General features: G+C 37.4%; 1 protein-coding gene across 1 annotated transcript in view; it reads left to right on the top strand.

Annotated features, from left to right (window-relative positions):
* The first annotated feature begins 7,589 nt into the window (after nt 1-7,589).
* Nucleotides 7,590-23,218, top strand: part of REEP3 (receptor accessory protein 3) — a 78,484-nt gene continuing 62,855 nt past the window's right edge. Inside the window, exon 1 of the mRNA XM_045842051.1 lies at nt 7,590-7,824. Coding sequence (XP_045698007.1) covers nt 7,793-7,824 — 32 coding nt within the window. The 5' untranslated portion in view covers nt 7,590-7,792. The remainder of the gene's footprint in view (nt 7,825-23,218) is intronic.

Genomic DNA, 23,218 nt, shown 5'->3' with positions numbered 1-23,218 from the left:
GACCTCTTGACAATAGTGATGAGTCTTCCCAACCATGAGCATGGAATAACACTCTATTTATTTAGTTCATCAGAATTTTCTAGTTTTCCTCATACAAATCTTACACATATCTTGTTATTTTGTCCCTAAGTAATTCATTTGGGGGGACACTAAAATAAATGGTATTGTGCTTTCCATTTCAAATTCTGCTTGTTTACTGATTATATATAAAAAAAGCAATTAACTATTGTATATTAATTTTGTGCCCTGCAACTTGCTATAATCATTTATAATTCAGGAATTTTCTTGTTTATTCTTTAGGATGTTCTATATAGATGATCATATATAGAAATAAACTGAGAACGAAGAGAGTTTTATTTCTTTCTTCCCAAATCAACATAATTTATGTTCCTTTTCTTGTCTTATTACATTAGCTAGGATTTCCAGTATGATGTTGAAATGCAATGGTGGGACATCCTTGCCTTATTCCTAGTCTTAGTGGGAACACTTCTAGTTTCTCACCATTAAGTATGCTTAATGTAGATGTTCTTTATCAAGTTGAGGAAGTTCCCTCCTCTATTCCTTGTAGTTGTCCCAGGTTTTGGATACTTTGCTCTGCTGTTTTTTTCCTCTTTGCTTTTAAGTTTTGGAGTAGTCTATTGTCATATCCTTAAGCTCAGAGATTCTTTCCTGAGCAATATCCCATACAGTAATGGACACATCAAAGGTATTCTTCATTTCTGTTTTCCAACTTTTTGCATTCTCTCTTAAAATTTATACCTCTCTGCTTACCATAACCATTTATTTTTCATGTTGTCTATTTTTCCCATTAAAACTCTAAACATATTAATAATGGTTTTTTGTTTTTAATTCCTGGTTTGACAATTTCAAGATTCCTTCGATATCTTGACTGTGGTTCTGATGATTGCTCAGTCTCTATAAACTGTGCTTTTTGCCTTTTAGTATGCCTTGTAATTTTGTTGTTAAAAAGTAGACGTGATGCACTGAGTAAAAGAAATTGTGGCAAATAGGCTTTATGGAGGCCTTATAGGAGTTATGTATTTCCCTTCCCCTACATGTATGGCAAGAAGGGTTCAAATTGGGTTATTCCCTTCCTCCAGGCAGAAGGCTAGAGCTGGCTGGTGTTGAATATTTTCCTTCCCCCACTCAGTTTAGGCTGTGGCAAAATAGTTTCACCTGAGGGCACACCTTGTTAAAAGCAGAATGCTTGGGTGTATTACAAAATGGTTCCTCTTCCCCACCCTAGCCCTAACCCCCACCTCCTACCCTAGCACTGGTTCCTGCAGAGGTTTCTGGTCTGGTAAACTGTGATTCTCTGCCTGTCTGTCTCTCTTATCTGGGGGCCAGCAGTTTACCCTGTGACATCATTTCTATGAAGGACCTAAGAAGAGTTGTTGGTTTCCCTAATTTGTTCAGCTTTTTACTTGTTAAATAAAAGTGGCAACTTCTAAGCTCCTTCTTAAGGAAAGAAGAGATTCTGGCATACATTTTTTAAGAGATTTTGACATACATTTTTAATTAATGGTGTTTATGAGTGCATTGTATATTAAAACAACCCTTGGTCTGGTTTTACAAATATTTTTCCCAGTTTGCATTTGTCTTGAAATCTTATTTATAGTGTTTTTGGAAGCATAGGAATTTTAAATTCTTATGCAATCAAGCTTATAAAATTTGCCTTTTTGGTTTCTGATTTTATGGCATGCTTTGAAAGGCCTTTCTACTACCAAGATTACCTTCACCTATGTTTTCTTTTTGTACTTTTACAGCACTTTAGTTTATACATTTACATTTCATATCCAGCAGAAATTACTTTTTCTTCAGTTTTTATTTAATAGCTGGCTGGCTGTCACAACATATTTGCTAAGTCAGTCCATCATGTTCCAACTGATATAAAATTACATCTTTATTTTAGACTAAATACTAACACAGATCCCAGATGAAACAAAATAAATTTACACAGACTACCAAGTCCTGTGGAGGAAAAGGGATGGCTTGGCTTCTCTCTCAAGAGAACAAAAAGCCTCTGAGCACCTTGGCCACCCTCTCAAGAGGAGGGTGCCTCGACCCTAGCCTTGACAAGCTTTTACTGGGTTCAATTTGCACAGGAATACAGGGTGTATATGTAAAGCTCATCAGTCACTGTCAGGCAGAAATGATCAAACAATAGATAACATTTAAAGAACTCTGAGGGCTTATTCTGAGTTAGGGTCAGATAGTTAAAGGGCCATAAAGCTTTGGGGAAAAAACTCACTTCCTGCTTAGACCCTTATCACTTAAATTGAGAGTATTAGCAAAGCAGGTTTCATGGGATTTTATGCATTCTTTCTTAGGCCTGATTGCCTGGGGAACCCGCCTTTTCCAGCACAGGGCCGCACCCGCCTCTAGCATTGTTTCAGGCTTAAGGCATTGTTTCAGGCTTAAGTCAGGCAGGGGAAATAAGTCAGCCAAAAGATTAAGAGACTTCTTGCAGACAGAATGAGGACTCAGGCTATTTCAAAGCCAAGGAGCGAGGGTCCATCACCCCCTTTTTCTATAGCCCCCCAAGTCCTTCCCTAAGGGCCCCCTCTTGGTCATGCCTGTCTTAGGTCGTCCCTCCCTTGAGGAATTTTACCCATCACTGGCTAACAGGTCATCCACCTGGGGCCAAGCAGGGTGAAGAGAAAGGGGGCAGAGGTGGTGCCCCTACAAGGAAGATAAGCTTTGTCTCCTAAATGGCTTATGGTCCCAAGATTCTTTACTCAGCCTTAGTCACAGGGGATTACAGCTTCTGAAACCAGGAAGGGCAGTTCCCAACAAAATACCTATATATTGAGTCTGTTTCTAGATATTACTCTGGCAAAACAAACAAAAAAACCTGGTTACATAGCCTCTGAATGGAACTGAATAGCTGAAAACAGGCAATAATAGACAAACTTTTCATTGTTTACCCTTCTGAATTTTATTCCATGTACTTTGAATTACCACTCAAAAACACCAGTAAAAAAACTGCTAAAGTTTTGTTACTAGATATGATGGAATGATCATATATTGAAGCTTTCTGCAAACTACACTGTAACCCCATATGCACCCAAATAACACCTGAAATCATAGATATACCTTGATTTTAAAACTGGGTACTAACCTAGTCTATTTTAAATGAAGAATAATGCAAGCGCTTCAAATATGTCTTAAGCTAGATATTTCTCTGCCATTTAACATAAACCAAAAACCACTTTTTACCCTAAAGGGGAGAAAAAAGCTCTTCTGTCTAAATCCTTAATTGCTATAAGTAAAGCTAATATCTCAAATTTATAAGACCCTTAGATATGCTTAATTCCTTACTATATGTGTTCCATAGACCCAGCCATCATGGACATATTTTGCTTTTTTTATTGTTAGCTGGTAACTATTTTTCTATTAATATCTATAGTAAAATAGTTAATTCAGAATCTAATCTTTCTATTCTATTGCAATCCAATTGTTGTATTTTTAATATTCTTTCTTCATAACTTGATTTCAATGTCCGATGACAAATGTGACCTCTTATAACCATAATACCATAATGCTGACTAGCCAAGACAGCAGAGTATCCATCTGGCAGCAGATGGGAAAAGAATAGGTTTTGTCTTTTAAGTCATTCCCTTTAAGACCCTCTCCCTCACACTATTTTCTAAACAACTATTAAATGTAAACTCATTTAGTAATTTTAGCCCTTCTTCAATAAAAAAAATATTTTCAAGCACTTAAAAAGACTCCTCCAATAAAAATGGGAAGGTGACCTAGTATTTAGTCTCATTAGCGTACTCATTAATAATTACATAGATTAGATGCTATCTCTATGACAGGCAATTCTGCTCTCACTACCTGCTCTTCTGGGTACTTTCACACTGTTTTCTTTTTAAATGAACTCCTTTAAATGTAGAAGATTGCATATTCTACATACTCCCAAGGAATACTAAGTACAGATGTAGAAAAGAAAGGAATTCTTTTAATAGAGGCTAATTATCTAAGGTTTCAAAACCCTTTGCACTTTATTTATATAATATTATCATGCCCATTTAACAAGAAATAGATTGACTTGCCAAACATCATGTTACTGGTATTAGGAATAGGTCTCCTGATAGAGTCGCCTTTTACCCTAAATAGGCGACTTCCCACCATGGTTCAACCCAATACCCAAAGAAAACTGTCTTTGCAGAACACATGAAGGAAGCACTTCATAGCACAACAAATGAATACTAGTGGGTATATGTATATGTACGTATATTCAGTATTTAAACAAATAATTTTCTATCTTCTATATAGGAAATGATCTCAAGTACGCCCAATGAGATCACATTTAAAAAGGTTCTGGGCAACAGATAATATATTTTCTTTAGTCCCACTCTTTTTTGATCCTTGCCTTACAACATGAAGCACTTATTTAATGGACACCTACTAGTAGATCTCAAATATCCCAAGGCACAGCCCAACACACAAAGATTAGAAACACCCACTACTAAAATCTAAGCACTTTCCACAAGAGGTTCCTTCTCAGTTGAAGTTACTCTAAGTTTAGACCAACAATACTCAACCATATCACATTTGATGTTCCCCTTCCATAAAATATTTCCCAACTTCTGCTTTGTCACCCTAAAATGAAATTTATAACAATATTCTTACAGACAACTTCAAACAAATCCATGTACCCTAAATAAAACATAAATGGAAAAGAGAAATGAAAATAATTTATATTTCAATATGTTAATCCTAAAACAAAACTGAACTAGAAGACATATAAATGTAATTCACAGATAAATGCTAATTAGTAACTGCAAATGCAAACTTGTTTGTGATACAATTTTCCAAAACTGTCAACAACTCTTGGTCAAGTTGTGAAGGAAGCAAATCTTCCTTTCATACATCAGTTGCATGTGAAAACTAACAATGGAAAACTTAGCCTCAGTAAAAACCTTGAGTTTATATGTAAAATGGAGGTTTTAGGTTCAGATCATTACAAATAATACACAAATGTCAGGCAGGATATTCCTAAACCATGGAGGACATTGTGACACTCTTTGTTCAGAATGGCCCACGAACCACAAAAACGTATAGCATCCCTGGACCCTACCCATCAAATGCTAGTGGTTAGCCCCTGTCATTCCAAACAAAAATAAAAAAAAATTAAAATGTCTCCCAAATTCCCCGTAGAGGGCACTCCCCATCTGGACCCAGTACCTTAGACACAATTCAATTATCACAGTATAATGTAAAGAATGCTTAGGAAGCATGGCCTAGAGTGCCAGTTACCTACAGGCTATGTGGTCACTGGCAGTGAGCTATCTAAACCTCGGTTTCCAGTGTATCAAATGGATATAAACACTACCTAGGCTTGAGGGTGTGAGGTTGACTCAACAAAGTGACAACTTGGGTATAGCAGTGGTAGGTGGTTTCCAACACATGGCATACTGAGAAGTGAAGAAGGGGGCTATTTTAGATAGAGAGCAGCAAAAAGTAACATGAATGGGGGGAGGCTGAAGATATAAGCATACAAAATGAAACTTAACATGAAGCCGCTTAGGGACAGTTCAGAGAGCAGCCAGCAGTCCTATATATCTCAGCACCCCCTAAAAGCATTACTGTATTATGATGCAGTGAAATAATTAATATTTGGAATGATGGTCCCAAAGTTAGGAACACAAGACATCTTTAAAAGACTTCTACTGTACAAGGCTCAAATTTTCTAAAGTTGTGATACTTCAGAGAGTGACTAATATTAAACTTTTATCGGGCAATTACCCTATTCTACACATTAAGAAAACACAAAGATATCTAATATACCATACCTGTCCTCAAACATTTTATCATCCAGTAGATTAGACATCAGAAAACAGCCATAATATAAAGTAGATTGACACAGGCATTAAATAGAAATTCAAGGAATAGAGTATGGGAGCCTAGAGAAAATTCTGAGTAATTCTCACTGAGGAATATCAAGGCCATCTTCATAGCATAGGATATCAGAAAAACAAGGACTCTGACACAGAATGGAGAGCAAATCACTAAAGAAAAAAAAAAATTAAGTCCAGGCAAAGTCACTGAGCATGAAAATACAACTTGGCTCAGAGAAGAGAGGTAGGAAAAGGGTAGATTAAGGGTTGGGAAGGCAGTAAAAATTCAGGCTGTAAAAACAATTCTAGACCTGTTCATGGAGGGATTCGAATGTCACTGAAATGATTTTTAATTTTATTGCACAAGAGTTTCCACAAAACTGGTGCTTATGTGGCACACCTGACCCCCAAATAATGCTGAATTATGGCCAAATATAGGATTCTGAACAAATGCGAATTTTCATTAACAAGACCCCTAAAATTAAAATATATTATTATGAATAAATAAACAAAAAGAACCTAACTTAAGAGTAGAAAACAGCTTCTGAGCTCATTTCTTAAATAATCAAAATATTACTAAATCTATTGAACTAGTAACTCAAAAGAATTCAGGATAATCTTAATCTTATATGTGTCCTTGATTTTCTTCCAAGCAAGTCTGAGAAATTCTTAAACGTGTTATTTAGCATTGCTCATGTCACCCCTAAAGGGCAAGAGGTAGCCTACATTATTATTAGGCTCTTTTTACTATGGGGAAACTGAGGAACAAATAGAATAAATTATAGTATAGTCGCCAAATAAGCTATTACGTGTTCTTGGACTTTGGATTCAAGGCTCATATATCATCCATTATCCTTCGTACCATCTGACTACTAGAATTATCTTTCACTTTCATCGTAAGTGAAAAAATATGTAAGACTAAACTTTTAGATCAACTTTTCAGTTTGATACTGCCACCAAAAAAGTTTTAAAATTCTACCTCTTGAATTATGCTATCTGCAAAAACTGTAAAGCGTACCCAATAATCCAACCTCACAAAAATTAGACAGCTGGAAATGACAGGACGGGTTAGAAATCCTAGGCACAGCTTTACTTTGAATATCTGGCAGGCTCAAACATGTGTCTGTAAAACAGGCTTTGCAGATGCTGTGATGGAAAGGTGCCTTAGAAGGCCCAGGACAGCGTTATCAACACTACGCCCACTGCTGCAAACATGAAACCCAAGGCTTTCCTCCTTGCCCCTCCCTGCATTGCACCATGCACCACCTTGAGAATCCTGTAACACTGTAAGGACTGTGCAAGTATCCTACGAATGTTTGCCTCAAAATGAAGTACTTTAAGGATGCCAAGGGCGCTGCGTCTCAGTGAACAGTGAGAACACCGGATGTGGCTAAACACAAGTCAAAATTTTGCCTCTTCAGAATCTATGGCCTGGTCCAAGCAATTCAATCTGACGGAGTTCCTGCTATTTTTTCACACAAGCAGTAACAACCCCTACGTACAAGTCCCCTTCCTCAACCTCCTGCTACTACCTCCCTCCACGCCTGGGGGATGACCCAGGGATTCAGGGAGGGGGCGGGGTTAGAGTGCAAAGTCAGGCCAGGAGACCCTTAGGCCATGGCTGGGGTCTGGGGTCTCGCCCACTGCGACCCCAGATCCCGGCGGACTAGACCTGGCCTCCGCCAACGCGCCGCCGCTGCCACCACCTATCAGCGGCGCGGGGCGGGGCTGGTTGGCTAAGCTGCGGATCCGCCGAAAGGCGGGGACGGGCGAGGGACCCACGGTCTCCCAACTCGGGCCGCCAAGCGCAAACACTGGGCCCAGCTCCCGAGGGCTCCAGCTCGGCCCCAGGGAGCAGGCGAGCGTGCAGCCTGCCTTTGGTGGCCTTGTCCGCCCCGTTCGCGCCCACCCACCCAGGAGGTGGGGTCCAAACCTCCAGGAAGATGGTGTCCTGGATGATCTCCAGAGCCGTGGTGTAAGTGCTACTCACAGCGCCCCATAGTCCAAGCGAGGCCTGGGGAGTGTGTGGGGAAAGCCAGGGGCCAGGAGGAGAAGGGAAGGCCCGGGCCTAGGCCGGGGTGGGCTGGTCGGGCCTCGGGCCTGCCTGGGGACTGGGGGGGGGCGGCTCGGCCTCCTTACCCTAGTCCACGTCCGTGCGAGGCTCCCTGCGATGGACGAGGGTCCTGTGGCTGAGTCTGGACTGCGTGCAGCTCAGTGGCCCTGCTCCTACTGCGCTGGATAGCCAGGAGCTCAGGGCAGGCTGTGCGTGCTCCCTGCTCCCTCTCTCCCTACGCTGCGGGGCACCGCCCTGCCGCCGGGGAGCTACGCGCCTTGCGGCTGCAGCGGCGCCCTGCGCAGGCTCCACAGACGCTGAGCGTAGCAAGCTCCGAGATCCTCCCGAGGATGCCGCAGCGTACTGATCCTTTGTATCCCGAGGATGGTGCCTTGTAATGTCTGTCTGGGCTACAGATTGTCATTCGGTCACGTGTGGTAGGAGGAGAGATTTGTCTAAAAACCCAAGACAGCTCCTAGCTCAGATCCCTGGGAAGGGCCCCAGTTGCCGCGTGATTTACAGTTTACCGAAAAAGGAGCTCGTTGTATGGTGACACCCGCCTGCTCTCCCAGATTCCAGAATTTAGCGGGTTTAGCGGAAATATGTAAGTGATTGAGAAGCCGCAGGTGCCCGTTGCCTTTGTTCAAGTTATCGGTTCGTTTCATTGTGATCTTACCAACAAGTGCTACAGATCCACAAAAAAATTCTTGCAGTTATGTTCACTCTGTAAAGTTATTTTACTACAATTTAAACTAATTTCTCCCCATCCTTTTCATCTTACCCACCTCCTCAAAAAAAAAAGGTACAAAGTAAACAGCAATGACGTGGTTACAGCCAGGGACACCTGGGTTTATTATTCGTGATCTCTGTAGGAGTAGTACTATCTCAGGAACTTTATGAAATGTTCTCATGTGGCAGCTGGCTGCTCTGATTAGTTTTAGAATATGGAGGAATAAAAACTATTATCAAATATTTAATTCTGTTTCTAACTAGGGCGAAAGCTAAATTTTCCGTTGAACTTTTGGTTTATTTTGTTAGCAAGTGAATTAAAGCTTAGTAGCCACATTCAACCAGATTTGCAATAACATTCAAATTTTATCTTTTGATTGTCTTAATGCAGTTTATCCTTCCTCGGTACTGTTTCTAATTTTAGATCAAGAGCTTCCTGTGTTTATCTGTACAAAACTAAAACTCAAGAAATAAAGCATATCGTAGATGTCATCACGTTTTTTAGCCTTTTTGGGTCTCACTTTGAGTGTCATTTACATAATGCAGGCATACCTTTTTTGATCTAGTAGAGGTCTATCAAGTGTTGTGTCTGCACCTAGAAAATCAAGTGCCCCATTAAGAAACTATATTTTTTGGTTTTTTTTTTTTCTTCTTTTACTCTCTGGGTTCCTTTAACCAGTTCCTTAACTGATTTTTTAAAATGTGAGACATAATTGATTTCATTTGATTTCATTTGCATTACTCAAGTCATATTTTTGTTTTTTACCTGACTATGAATATGAATGTCTTTTCTAGGTGCACACCTATGACATAGCAGTTAGTAACACAGAGTTGATCTTAATGAAACTGAGTTCAGGTACACTATACCTACAGTACAGATCAGAATGTTCAGTTTTGTAAGAGTTACACCCCATGTTACAGGGGTTAGACAATGAAAGCAGGTATCTGATTGGAGAATCAGAAAAAGCAAGGGAACCCTGGGCGGGTGCCTCTGTTGGTTGGGGTGTTGTCCCATACACCAAAAGGTTGCAGTTTCCATCCCTGGTCAGGGCACATACCAAAGACAACCCATCAACGTTTCTTCCTCTCTCTCTCTCAGATCAATAAACATATCCTCACGTGAGGATTTAAAAAAAAAATTTAAAGAAAAAGCAAGGGATATTACATTTGAGGTGGGCCTTAAAGAACAAACTGAATTTATACAAACAAAGATGAAAAAGAAAAGATTCCAGATAAAGGCACCACGGTGAGCCAAAGCACAGAGGAGGGAAAATGCAGATTAGTTATGGAGGTCTTGAGGGACTTGGGGAGAGAGAAAGCTGGAGAGGTAAGCTGGGGCTTATTTCAAGGAATTTCAGAAAGAACTGAAATTTTATTAGGAAGTGATGGCTTTGCTTTGGAAGATTTCTTCCTTGCTGTATGAGATGGTTGTACATGGAGCGATACTGAAGACTTAGAGGGCTCCCTAACTGGAGAGAGGTGATTATAATTATAGCCTATGGCACTAGAAGCCATAGAATTTAAAGTGTGAGACAAAAGAAAGGGAGCAAAAACCTGAGGGAGGAAAGGTCATGGAAATGTATTTCATGATCCATTGAACCATTAGCATATTAGAAAGCCCACTTGTCAGGAAACAGACACATCATTCTATTTTGCCTCTTTGCTCATCAGTTTCTCCACATCTGTGCACTGAGTGCTTTCTGTTCCTTTGAGTATATTATGAGGACACAAAAGATCAATCCCAGGATCTTCACAAACTTGGAAACCTTTTTTACACCACGGGATAGAATTTACTTAATATCCTTTCTAACCCATTTGAACAGCCAGCTAGTCATGAGCCTAAAGAAAAATCAGCTGGAATGGGAGTAAAGAACAGAAAACTGTACTTGAACAATGATTAAAATTAAAAAGAAAAAAAGAAAAATCAGACAGCTCTCTCAACATGAACCTCTGGTGGCATGCATGAGGAACATAAGTAACCTCTGTAACTAGAGCCCCCTGTGTACATGAGCGCTTTCTTCCCAGACCTTATGGAAGACCATTGCAGGGAAGAGCACTGGCTTTGGAATCAGACCTGGATGCCAGTTAATAGTTGTGTGGTCCTGGGAAACATACTAACCCCATCCAAGCGTCAGTGCCCTGGTTTTAAAAGTTATATTTACATCTGTTGCACATTGCAAAAGTTATATTTGCATTCATTGTACATTTAGAATATAATACATAGATTCTTTCACAGACAAGGAAAGTAATATAGTATAGAAAGAAGGACTACCATTGTGAAACCTGAAATTTATATCTAGTGTTAGGTCATTAACCACCTGAATGACCTTGAGTCAGTCTCTTACTGAGTAGACCTCAGCTTCTGTCTTTAGATACAAAGGATCTGATCTGGAAATCTCCAGACTCTTGCACAACTCTAGCATCCTGTGATGGTGTGAGAGGATTTTTTATTAAAATCAATGTACTTTGTACTTTAACTTTACAGACAAGATTCAAAGGTTAGTTGGCAATTACTAAAGTTATAGTAATCTGAGATTACCAAATAATATTACATTCATACCTTGCCTTTTGAAACATGATTCTTACAAATTGAGGGAAATCTCACTCTTCTAACTTTTTTCTCTTTTTTTAATCCTCACCTGAGGATATGTTTATTGATTTTAGAGAGAGAGGAAAGGAGAGAGAGTAGGAAAGAAATATCTGTTGGTTGCCTCCCCTGTGTGCCCTGACGGGATTGAACCCACAACTTTTTGGTGCATAGGATCATGCTCCAACCAACTGAGCCACGTGGCTGGGGCTCTAACATTTTTTAAAAAAACTTCATTTATTTATTTTTAGACACAGGGGAAGGGAGGTAGAAAGAGAGGGAGAGAAACATCACTGTGTGGTTGCCTCGCATGCCCCCAACTGGGGACCTGGCCCACAACCCAGGCATGTGCTCTTGACTGGGAAGGGAACCAGTGACCCTTTGGTTCGCAGGCGGACACTCAGTCCACTGAGCCATACCAGCCAAGGCTAACACTTCTTAATTTTTGTATATAAATTGGATCATGTTAAAGATCAGGATTAAAGACATTACCTGAATTAAACATCAGCGCTACCACTGGCTATGACATACCCCATAAGAATAAATGCATTTGTATACTTAATGTCCATAGTCCATAATCAAGCAATGTGCACAGGGTAGATATTCAATAAGTATTAGTACTTGTTATTAGTACAAGGAAGACTATATTCCCCAACATTCCCAGTATACTGAATGTTTAAACTATTTTCAGTTTACATTTGTCTTTCAATGTCTGTTAAGAAGCCTTTGTAATTAGAGTAGGGTAAAAAAAAAGTGTTCTACTATTTTTTATTATACTATAAGCACTTCCTATGTTGCTCTGAAATCTTACTTTATATCTTTGATTTCATCAGGCTAGTATTCATAATTTTCATAGCCATTCACCTATTTAATTTTGCTTTTTAGATAATTTCTAATATTTCATTATAAGTAATGCCTCAATGTAATTATAATGCTAAAATGGATATCATTTATATGTACTCTTTTTTATGTGTTTCCTTAGGATAAATACGCAAGAGGAGTATAAGTCCATATCTATAAATACTTTTATGGCATTTCATATGAATTGCCAAATTGCTTCCCAAAAGGATATTAATATTTTACATTGCCACCAATAATGTGTGAGTAATATCTTCATCATAATATAGCCAGATTTAGGGGTTTAATTTTTTTATACTTTCCTAATAAGTAAAATGGATCTCATTTTTTTCTTTTTTATTTGAGTTATTAGCAAGGTTAATATTTGTCCTGATATTTATGAATTATATCTCCCAGGGTACAAATACTCTGTATGTACTTTACCCATTTCTCTCTTGATTACTTGGTAATTTACTTGTTGGAGCACCTCACATAATAAAGAAATTAGCTTTAAGTCATATTTGATGCAAATATGTTTCTCAATCTAATACTTCTCTTCAGATATTTTATTTTCAGTTGCGTAGGGAGTATAGGTTTAATGCAGCTTTACTTGTTCATTTTTTACTTTGTGATATTTCACTTCTAAATATAAACTAATACTCACTCCAGATATTTGATAAGAACGACTTTCTCATATAGAATTGGATGAATTTGGAGACTTCCTTTTTCGTACATCAGTATTTCCCTTTTTACATCAGTAACACACTTATATTTTTGTTTCACAATCTTATTATCTGGCAGTTAATAAAACCTCAATGCTTTTTGCTTAACTCATTCTTTTCAATTATGTTTAATGGGCGCCTTTAGAGTCTAAATTGCATACTTTAATACCATACTCCAGTAATTTTCCCCCTTTCCAGTGTCAACTGTTTTCCCTCTGCCAGACCTTTCTTGTCAGCATTCAAACATCTGTTATTTCTCCCATCTTAAAACGACAACAAAAACTCATCCTAGTATACTTTTCATCTTATTACCCCATTTGTTTCCCACTCTTTAAAGTAAAAACTCCACAGAAGAACAGTCTTTTGTTCTTTTCTGCACATCCTCTGTTTGAAGTCACTCTCAAACACATACCATGTAGGCTTTGCCACCACCAAACACTTCACTGGAATTGCCGTTCTCTAGGTCAGCAGTGACCTCCACATGGCCAGATTGGTCCACATCTGATTTAGCAGCTTCTGATACAAATGTTCACTCTCTCCTTGAAGTACTTGACCTTGCTTTTTTTTTTCAAGGTTTTATTTATTTATTTTTAGAGAGGGGAGGGAGGGAGAAAGAGAGAGAGAAAGAGAAACATTAATGTGTGGTTGCTGGGGGCCATCACCTGCAGCCCAGGTATGTGGCCTGACTGGGAATCGAACCTGCAACACTTTGGTTCACAGCCCATGCTCAATCCACTGAGTTACGCCAGCCAGGGCTTGCTTTTTTTTCTTAATAACTCATTGGCTACTCCCTTCTCAGTCTCCCTTGCATCATTCCCCTCTTTTCCACCACCACAAGCCCTAACTTTTTCAAGTTGGTGTGTCCAGGTCTCAGTTCTTAGATCTTTTCTATTTTCTCTCTATACTCCTGTGAGGTCTCTCATTAATTTACACCTCCAATCCGGACCTCTGCTGAACTGATGATCACACATGTTTAGATGCACTTTAAGCATGTGATAGGAGGAACTGTGTTAGGAAGGAAAACATTCTGTTTCTTCATTTGAAGAATTTATTTCTGCTCCCTCACTTCAAAGTATACCATCACTCTCTTGCCCTCTCTTTTATACTTTCTTTACTTTTTTGTCTAGTTTTACTCTTTTTTTTGCTTTACTTTCAATAAAGGTGAGGACAGAATGGTATGGTCTGTCATGTGCAAAGATATAAAAATTATAAAAGGTTATTTAAAAAGGTGCAAAGATACAATAATTTGAAAAGGTTATAAATATAATCTTAAAAATATAAGTAAAAAGGTTATAACTATCATCTAAGTTTCCAAATTAATAAATAGAAAAAAGGAGGCTAAAGGGCTATAAAAGACCAAAATAAAGAAAGCACTAAGTGAGGGAATATATGGACAAAAAAGATGGTAGAAATAACAATGAATTAAACAGATCACATCCTGTTAAGAAACAGACTGTAACACTAGGAATAAAGACCACAAGGGAAGTTATAAGTCATGATTGAAAAATAAAAGATCTTAATAAATACATAGGTTATATTAATGGATCAATAATAGTTGATGATTAACAATTCTTCCCAAATATATCTATTAATTCAGTGGAATTCCAACAAAATTTTTATTGTTTTTGCTTTCTAGGAACCTAATAGTTCATAGGAAAGAGCAAAAGCTAAGGAATCAACAAGACAGTGGCAAAGAACAAGGAAGGAAGATTTGCCTTATATTAAGATTTATTATAATGTAGTAATCAAGACAATGTAGGATCTGTGCAGTGCTTGACAATAGACTTAATAGAACACAATCAAGAATCCAGAAACTAATCAGGTATATATGGAAAGCTACTCTGACAGAAGTAGTATTCAAAACCAGTGGAAAAGGATGGATAATTTAATAAATAGTGTGAAACTTGGTAATCTCTTGAGGGGAAAAAGAATAGAATTATATCCTTCACAGAAAACTCAAAAATAAATGATTAATGGATTACCTGCCTAAAACATTTAAACTTTTAGAAGAAAATATAGCAGAATATCATTATGATTATGATCTTGTAGGGAAGAATTTTTCAGACCCTTTTTCATATAAGTCATGAAAGAAGTGACATAAATATAGCCTAATGTGTATCTGATGCTCACTCTGTATCAAGCATCGTTCAAAGCCCCTTTAAACTAATTTGCTTATATCTCATAGCAGCCTAATAATAGAGGTTCTGCTGTTATCCCCATTTCATCATTGAGAAATATAAGGGTTAGAGATGTGAAATAACTTACCCAGCCAAGGCAGTCACATAGCTTACTGAATGGCAGATGTAGGTGTTGATTTAGCTTTAGAGCCAGACCGCAACCAAAATGTTATAACCCTCTGTTATAATTTATGCTTATTTTTTTACATTTTAAATTAGCTTTATTGAGATAGAATTTACATAATGAGTTTTGTCAAATATGTACACTCAGGTATCACCACCCCCATCAAGATTCACTTTACATTCTCAACAGTGGTAGTTAAATATCCACTTCTACTAAATTCACCATCCCTAACAATAATTTTATCTTAGCCAATCTCCATGAAAATACCTAATTCTAAATATCACTTTCAGGCTATAAAATTTTAAAAACGATTTAGAGACCCGAAGTGCTATTTTTCTCTATCCATCAGTAGGTTGGGGACTGGGCAGAAGGGTGTGTGGAGGAAGCCAGCACTGAGAACTGTGGCCCAGTGAGGGTAAAAAATGAAGACAGTTTGTAACATATATAACTAACAAAGCATGAGTCAGAAGATAAAGAGAATTCTTTAAACGCAATTTAAAAAAATAGACAATCTAAAGTAATATCCACAAATGAACCAGGCTCCTCCTAGAAGAGGAAACCGGTGGAAATGGCATATTGAAAGATACACAAAACTCATTAGTTTTCAGGAAAATGTAAATTAAGACAACATTGAAATTCTATTTCACATCTTCAAGATGGCAAAAGTTAAAAAGTCTGAAAATACCAAGCGTTGACAAGGATGGGCAGAGCAACAGGATTTTTGTTTTTAATGCCTATACAAGAGTAAGCTGCTGCAGCTGCTTTAGAAAACAATATAGCCCTAACTTACAGTTGTCCACATTCACATACCCAATAATCCAGCAGTTTCATAACTAGGTAGAATTAGGCACATGAACCAGGAGACATTTGTAAGGACATTTACAAGAAAGTTCTTACAGCAAAAATCTACCAAGAATACTAATTTATGTGGAGAAGTGAATGGGCAAATAAATGTTGGTATATTTACATAATGAAGTAAAACGGAATGAGACACCACTTATAAACATCAATATGAATTAACATGATAGGAAAATTGTAGTGTGTGTTTTTTTAAAGAACAAGATATGATTGCATTTAGTGTGATAGCATTTTAAAGGCCCTATAATAGGTAAAACTAAACAACATATAATTTAGATATATCCATATATGCAAAATCTGTTTTTAAAAAAATGATAAACACAAATTTTAGGATGAGGGTTTGCTCTGAGGGAGTAGTACCCCAGCAGAAGAAAGGGCTGTGGAATAGTGGTATTGGTGGTATTCTACTTTGAAGTTGGATAACTGATTCACTTCAGTATGCTTCATATTTTAGAAGTATTTGTCATATCTTCTTTATATCAACTGTTACATTTTTTTAAGTGCTTAACACTTGCAGTGGGGCAGTACCAACATATCCACAGTAACTAAAGGGATAAGCTAAGACAGCACAGAGCAGATATAGCAAGAGAGAAAAGATGGTCACCCCTGTTCTGGCCCATATGCTCGTTGCTGGTGTGGAGGCCAGTTTCAGTGCTTAGCCAGGCCCCAGATGGAGGGGGGAAGGGGCTGCACCTGCCATGAAGTATATATGAACAGAAGGCCAGAACCTCTGTGAAATCACCAGGCAGGCTTGTCTTTAGTCCCTTCTTTTTCTCAAAGCTGGTATGAGTCCAGTGAAGAATGTCTAGTTTTTTATTTACCCAAAGGATTTTCAAAGTTTTAGAAGTATGTACATAGATGGCCACTTAAAAGCTTTCTCTTTTTTCCTAGTTATTTTCAGATGATGGTAGTTTTCTTGTTTACCTGTTTGACATGTGGGATATGGCTATAAAAAGCAACTACGTGTCTTAGAAACTATATAAATTAATGTGCTTTCACTATGGCTACTTTCATGTTAAGACAGATGTAACAGATGATGTTGAAATGTAGAATAATATGTAGAATAATATTCTTAATGTTTGTTTTGTATTCTTAAATAATGTTGCTTATCCATTTTGATAGTTTAGCTGGCCCAAAAATATTACATTGCTTAAAATTTCCTAATGCCTAGATAAGAATAGTTTAACTTTTAGGTTATGTGTTTCAAAGCAGTTTTCTGGTATTGCAGAGGAGGTAACATTTGTCTTAGAATCTGGGATGGGTTGAAACCTGTGATTGGATATAATGAAATAATTCCTAATATTAACATTAATGCTAATGTGTAGCTCTGATTCCTTACGCACACTGAGCATCATTTGTACAATAGAAAGAAGGTGGAAAATACTAAGTGGAGAGATTTGTGTTTTCCACGTGATCAGCTTTGCTGTGGGGTGATGTGGCTAATATATTTGTCACCCACTAATAGCCAGGATTTATTTGGCCTGTTAGGTTGTCCCTTGCTCCCCTGTCATTGCATGTGCTGTGCTTACTTGGTAGAAGAGAGGCATGTTCAGAGCTTCACAGCACCTCAGGAACATGATTGTGAGACATTAGCTAGATTTCCAGTTCTGTCTAGAGGGATTTCTAGTTTGAGAAAAGCACACAAAAGAATGTTTACAAATGGGCTCTGAAATCAGTGATTTTTTATTGTTTTTTTTTTTCAGAGTCCTATGCTTTGCTAACCTTCAGTTCCTCAAACTAATCCTAAAATTTCCCCCTTTAAATGGATAAAATTTTCTAACCTTATTCACCCATGATAAGGAATTTTGTATGATGGAGTACTTTAAAATTACATCTTTGAACCAGAAAATCAGCTCTATATAGATTTATACATGTTGAAAATTAATACTAGTGTTTAACTTGAGAAATATGTTTGATAAAGTGGTAACTTTCATCTCAAAAATCTTAATACGGTTATTTTCGCTCTAACTGAACACATGATAAATTAAGAGTATCCATTTTCATAGAGATGTGTTAGTCTTCATTTAGAATAAGAGTTCACAAAACTCTTATTCTAAATGTAAAACTGTATTTAAAAGCTTTTAAAACACCTTTTCTAGACCCCATTCCCAAAGATTCTGTCTTAATTGATCTGGGATTGGGCCTAGACATCCTTATTTTTAAAAGTTCCCTAAGTGCTCAGAAGGCACAACCAAGTTTGAAACCATTACACTAGAAGTTAGGAGATTGAAAACCTGGTGATGAATTTCTTGAGAAATAGTAATGTCACAAAAATATCATAGATTTGAACTGTCAAATATTGTTACCATTTTAAAACAATGAAACAAAAATTGTAAAATATCCTTAGTTTGGTTTTCAGGGATTGATTGAATTAAAACAAAGACATTTGAGCACCTAGAAAATATTTGAAGCTTAGCAATAAGCAACATGAGAGATCTACGAAAAAGTAGTCTTTCCAGACAAACTTGGTTGGTCTTTTTAGATTAAATTACAGAAATATTAAAGGAAAGGAATGTAGTGAAAGGAATGTTTGGATTTTATTACAACACTCTCTATAGTATTTCATGAAAGAAATTCAACCTGGGACTGGCATTTCATATTCCCAGCTAGCACATGAACACAGTCTAGCAAACAGTAAAAGATCACATTTGTCAGGTTGGCTAAATAGCACATTGGCAGCAATACACATTTATGTTGTCTTCATTCTTTGTGTATAAGGTAAAAACATTAGTATTTTTATGTCTGATTATTTATAACATACAAACTTCAGAGTTCCATAAAATTAGTATCCCAATCATTACTTTTTTGAGTCAGTACAAGTGGTGTCACCACTTCTTTGTTGTTTTATGACTTAACTTCTTCCCTAAAAATAGAGACAATTCTGCTCTTGCTTAACTCACAGAAGTTCCTAAGAGGCACAAATACGATATTCTGTGTGAATATCCTTCATACCTATGTGGCTTATACATAAATATTATCAGTCCTTGTTCCTTTAACAGTCTATTTGCATTATAGCAAGGCACTAAAGAGTATTTCAGAGTTGCAGCCCTTTCATTAAAAAGTTATTAGAATTGTAATGCAGTGAAAGATGAGGCAAAACAGACTTCTGAAATGTATTTATTTCTTGTTTCTTTGTTTTATACGTTAATATTCTCTAGACACCAACTCATGGACCTTCGCTTAAGTAAGGTTACTCTAAACATTCACGAGCCTAATACATGACCAACCCTGTCTAACTTAGGTAAGACCTCAGCGCCTCACTTCCATCTCTCGGGGTGCATTCCAGCCTATGGGACGCCACACGTGCAGTCAGAGTCACTACCTGTAGCCCTGCAATCCTCTTCCTCTAGTTATTCCTCCAGCCATTGATGCCACCTTCCTCTATTGCTTTGTTATGCCTCCCAGTGCTCTCCAGTCGCTCATCAGGCAGTGTTAATTCACCCCTGACTTCAGTCCCCAAGAGTCTGTGCTGTCACCAAGGACACCTACAGTTGTTTGTTTTTTCCTGCTTTCAGTTATCTGTTGCTGCATAGCAAACCACCCCAAAACTTACATGCTATCATGATTTTGTTATACATGGAAAAGGACATTGGCTTTCTTTAACTTTTCTAATGTGATCACACAACAACCTTCTCTTATTTGGAATTATTCTATAGCTATTTCATACATTAGAAGGATTCTGGTGCTTCAAAGTTCTTTTCCAATGCTAATAGGCCTAAAGTCTTAAATTTGGTGGTGAAATAACAAAATTTGCCGGTATCATCTTTAAATATTTAACTTATGGCAGCTTTCTCCCTCTCCCTTCCTCATAAATGGACTCACATTCTAGGATGATTTGTTTCATTTGCCTGTATTTGATCAGTGAGAAGGTAAAACTGATTGTAAGTGAAGACAAAAATGGGAAATTTTTCAGTTCTTAGATGATTGTGACTCATACTAGAAAAAGTAGCTAACTTTTAGCTTATTAAAAAGGTTGATTTGACTGCTTTTCTTTTTAAGATTTTATTTATTTTTAGAGAGAGGGGAAGGGAAGGAAAAAGAGAGGGAGAGAAACATTAATGTGTGGTTGCCTCTCACACACCCCCAACTGGGGACCTGGCCGGAAACCCAGGCGTGTGTCCTGACTTGAAATCAAATTGGCGACCCTTTGGTTCACAGGACAGCACTCAGTCTGCTGAGCCACACCAGCCAGGGCTGATTGTTAAAGAGTAAATTTCTTAGGAAACAGTCTCCACAGGTTTAAACATTTGGATAAAGAACAAATATATTTTGTAAAAGTGATTTTTTTCCTGAGTAAAAAATATAGGCACACGTGACTTATTACAATACTATTTCTGGGAAGCAATACTTGGAGGAGTGTACATTTTTTAAATGTTGCTTTTCTGTAGCTGACGTGCGTGTTTTAAAAAGAAATTGTTGGAATTTGTCCAACTTTTCTTTTATGTTCCTTTCCTGAGGAAAGCTGTATGGTATGTATTTAAAGTATAGTTCAGTGTGTTGCTATGGATACTAAAAAAATAAGAGAAATAAATAAAAGGTAGATCTTTGACATTAACCAACAAGAAAATCATTCCATGAAAAGAATTTTTTAATGAAGCAAAATATGTTTTAATCAAGTTGAGAATAGATGTTCTTCACAAAATTAGGATGAATTTGATATGAGGAAAACAACCATTAATCCAAATGAATATAACATTGGAAAATATGGCTGTTTTTATATGTATGTTGACATTAAGACATCTGCTGTTGAAGGAAATAAGACTTCTGTTACTGCTCTTTTGATATTACAGTTTAATAACCTCAAAATAAGATATAAAAAAAGATGTCATTGTATGTCAAACCTCAAATCGAGAATTAAAGTTGCTGATACATATATTTAAGTAAGTGGTGGTTACACGTAACCTACCACAAAAAAAAAATACTACTGCTGCCATAATTTTCTAATCCTAATGGCCATTGCAGTTTTTTTAAAGGTCGTAAAAGAAAGTCATAGAACTGTAAGATTGAATATTTAGCACTTTGTCAATTTTTTTGTCACTTTTTCATTTTCTGGACTCAGCTGAGGCTACATTTATATGTTAGATTATATCTACAAAAGATTCGGTCCTGCCTTTCTACATATAGTAAAGAGTTCTTTATTTTTTATTTTATTCTTTTTGCAAATATTTATTGAGCGCCTGTTGTACATCAGAGAGTGTTCTAGGTTTGGGGGATGCAGAGCTCAACTTGGTAGTTTTGGTCCAGAAAGAGCACCCAGCACATAGCAGATGGGAAAGTCAGTGAGCATAAGATTATGGGACATTAATACTAGCTAACATGCACATATGGGCTTTATATCATCATGTACTGAGCATTGGTGCATGGCTTAACTCATTTAATGCTCACAACAAGGTAGTAGTCACTGTTATTACTGCATCTTAACAGAAAAGCATGCAGGCACGAAAGCTTAAGGACTTGCCCAAAGTCACACTGCTAATGGTGTGACATCAGTTACGAACAAGATACTATAGAGACCAGAGAGAAGGGCTTCCTAACCTAGGGAGGTAAGGAAATTTTCTAAGAGAAAAATCACCTTCTATCTCCTTCTTTGAAGTTATTTTCCTTGAGAAGAGGCCCCAGTTAAAGGGGAGAAATATGTCAAGGCATAAAGACAAAATTACACGATTCCAGGAAAACAAGTAGTTCAGTATCACCGGGGCACCAAGATGCAAAAGATAAGATTAGAGAAGTCAGAAGAGTTGGGTGTAACCTTGCATAAGTAGCTTGATTACTTGTTTATTGAGAAAGCAGGGAAAAACAGTTGAAAGATTTTAAGTAATGATATTAACAGGGGACCTGGAGAAAGTGATGAGGGCAGAGAGGCCCCATGAAAAAGAAGAAAGGTCAGAATTAAGGCCAAGGTAAATGTGTATGGTATGTGGGGACAGGCTGAGAGAACTTTAGGAAGGGCGGGAGTTTGACAAAACTTGCTGTTTCCATGTGAGGAGGAACAAGGAATTTCAGATGTAAGGCTTAGATTACTTGAGTGGGAGGCATCACCATTTTGGGAGATAAGAAACTCAAGAAGAAGAACAGGTTTAGGGAGAGAAAGAAAATGATGAGCTGGAGCAGCAGCAGCAATAGCAAGGTGTTAAACTAAGAAGGGCAGTCAGAGCACTTCAGATAGGGAAGCAGCACAGAGGTGAATAAGATGTTCTTCACAACATTCTCATCTTCACTTGGGTGTTGGATTCACATGTGTTGTTAGGCTTCATAATTTGCATGTATATTATATATGTTCTCTAACATGCATCAAATATTATATAGTAAAATTTAGAAAGTAACGTTAGGTAAAACTACTATAAAAAATACCCTAATACCTTAGGATTTTGAGGAAGCTTCCCGATTATCTTTGTACATCTATGCATTTAGTTAAATGCCACTAAAGCAAAGACATTTGATTTACGAAGTCCTTTCTTTACACACTAAAAATTAAAGAGAAAAAACTAGAGAATCAATGGCCAGCAGAAGAAGCTATCACCTGCTGCTCTGTGGTAGTTATCATGTGTTAGATTAATCTCCCTGCTGTCTTATTTTTAACAAAGGAAGACAAAATTGGCTACTGTTTTTAAAAAATGAGACTGCTTTTTAAATTGCTTTTGGTTAATATGGGTCATATTTTGTCATTTTGTGTTTCCGTAAAAAATAATAAAGCATCTTGAAATAAGTCAGACAAAAAATCAAGAACCATATGATTTCACTCATAAGTGGGATGTAAAACTGAAAGCAACAAATGAACAGACAAGACAAACTAAAACTCATAGACACAACAGTATGGTGGTTACCAGAGGGAAGGGGGTAGGGAGGTGGTAAAGGGGATCAAATATATGGCGATGGAAAAGGATTTGACTTTGGGTGGTGAGCACACAATGCAACACACAGATAGATGCATCATAGAATGGTATGCTTGAAGCCTATATAATTTTATTAACCAATGTCACCCCAATACATTTAATTTAAAAATAAAGCATCTTATTTGGAATTGAAGTTTTATTTAATCCTGCAATTTTAAGTATGGTAGTTAGGGAAGGCTTCAGTAAGAAAGTGACATTTGAGCAAAGACTTGAAGGAGGTGATGGGCTTTCCCAGAAAGTGGGAAGAGAATCCCAGGAATGGAGCCAAACCAAGCACAAGCCCCAAGGCGGAGTTCTGCTCAGCATAGGGGGTCATTGGCTGGGGCAGAGTAATAATGTAGCCAGATATGTAGGCCTTTATTAAGGACGTTGGAATTTACTCTTGAGTG

This window comes from Phyllostomus hastatus, unplaced genomic scaffold (assembly GCF_019186645.2).
Source record: "Phyllostomus hastatus isolate PE091 unplaced genomic scaffold, TTU_PhHast_1.1 phas_contig_38, whole genome shotgun sequence".
NCBI lineage: Eukaryota > Metazoa > Chordata > Mammalia > Chiroptera > Phyllostomidae > Phyllostomus > Phyllostomus hastatus.
This window is presented reverse-complemented; position numbering and strand designations above follow the sequence as displayed.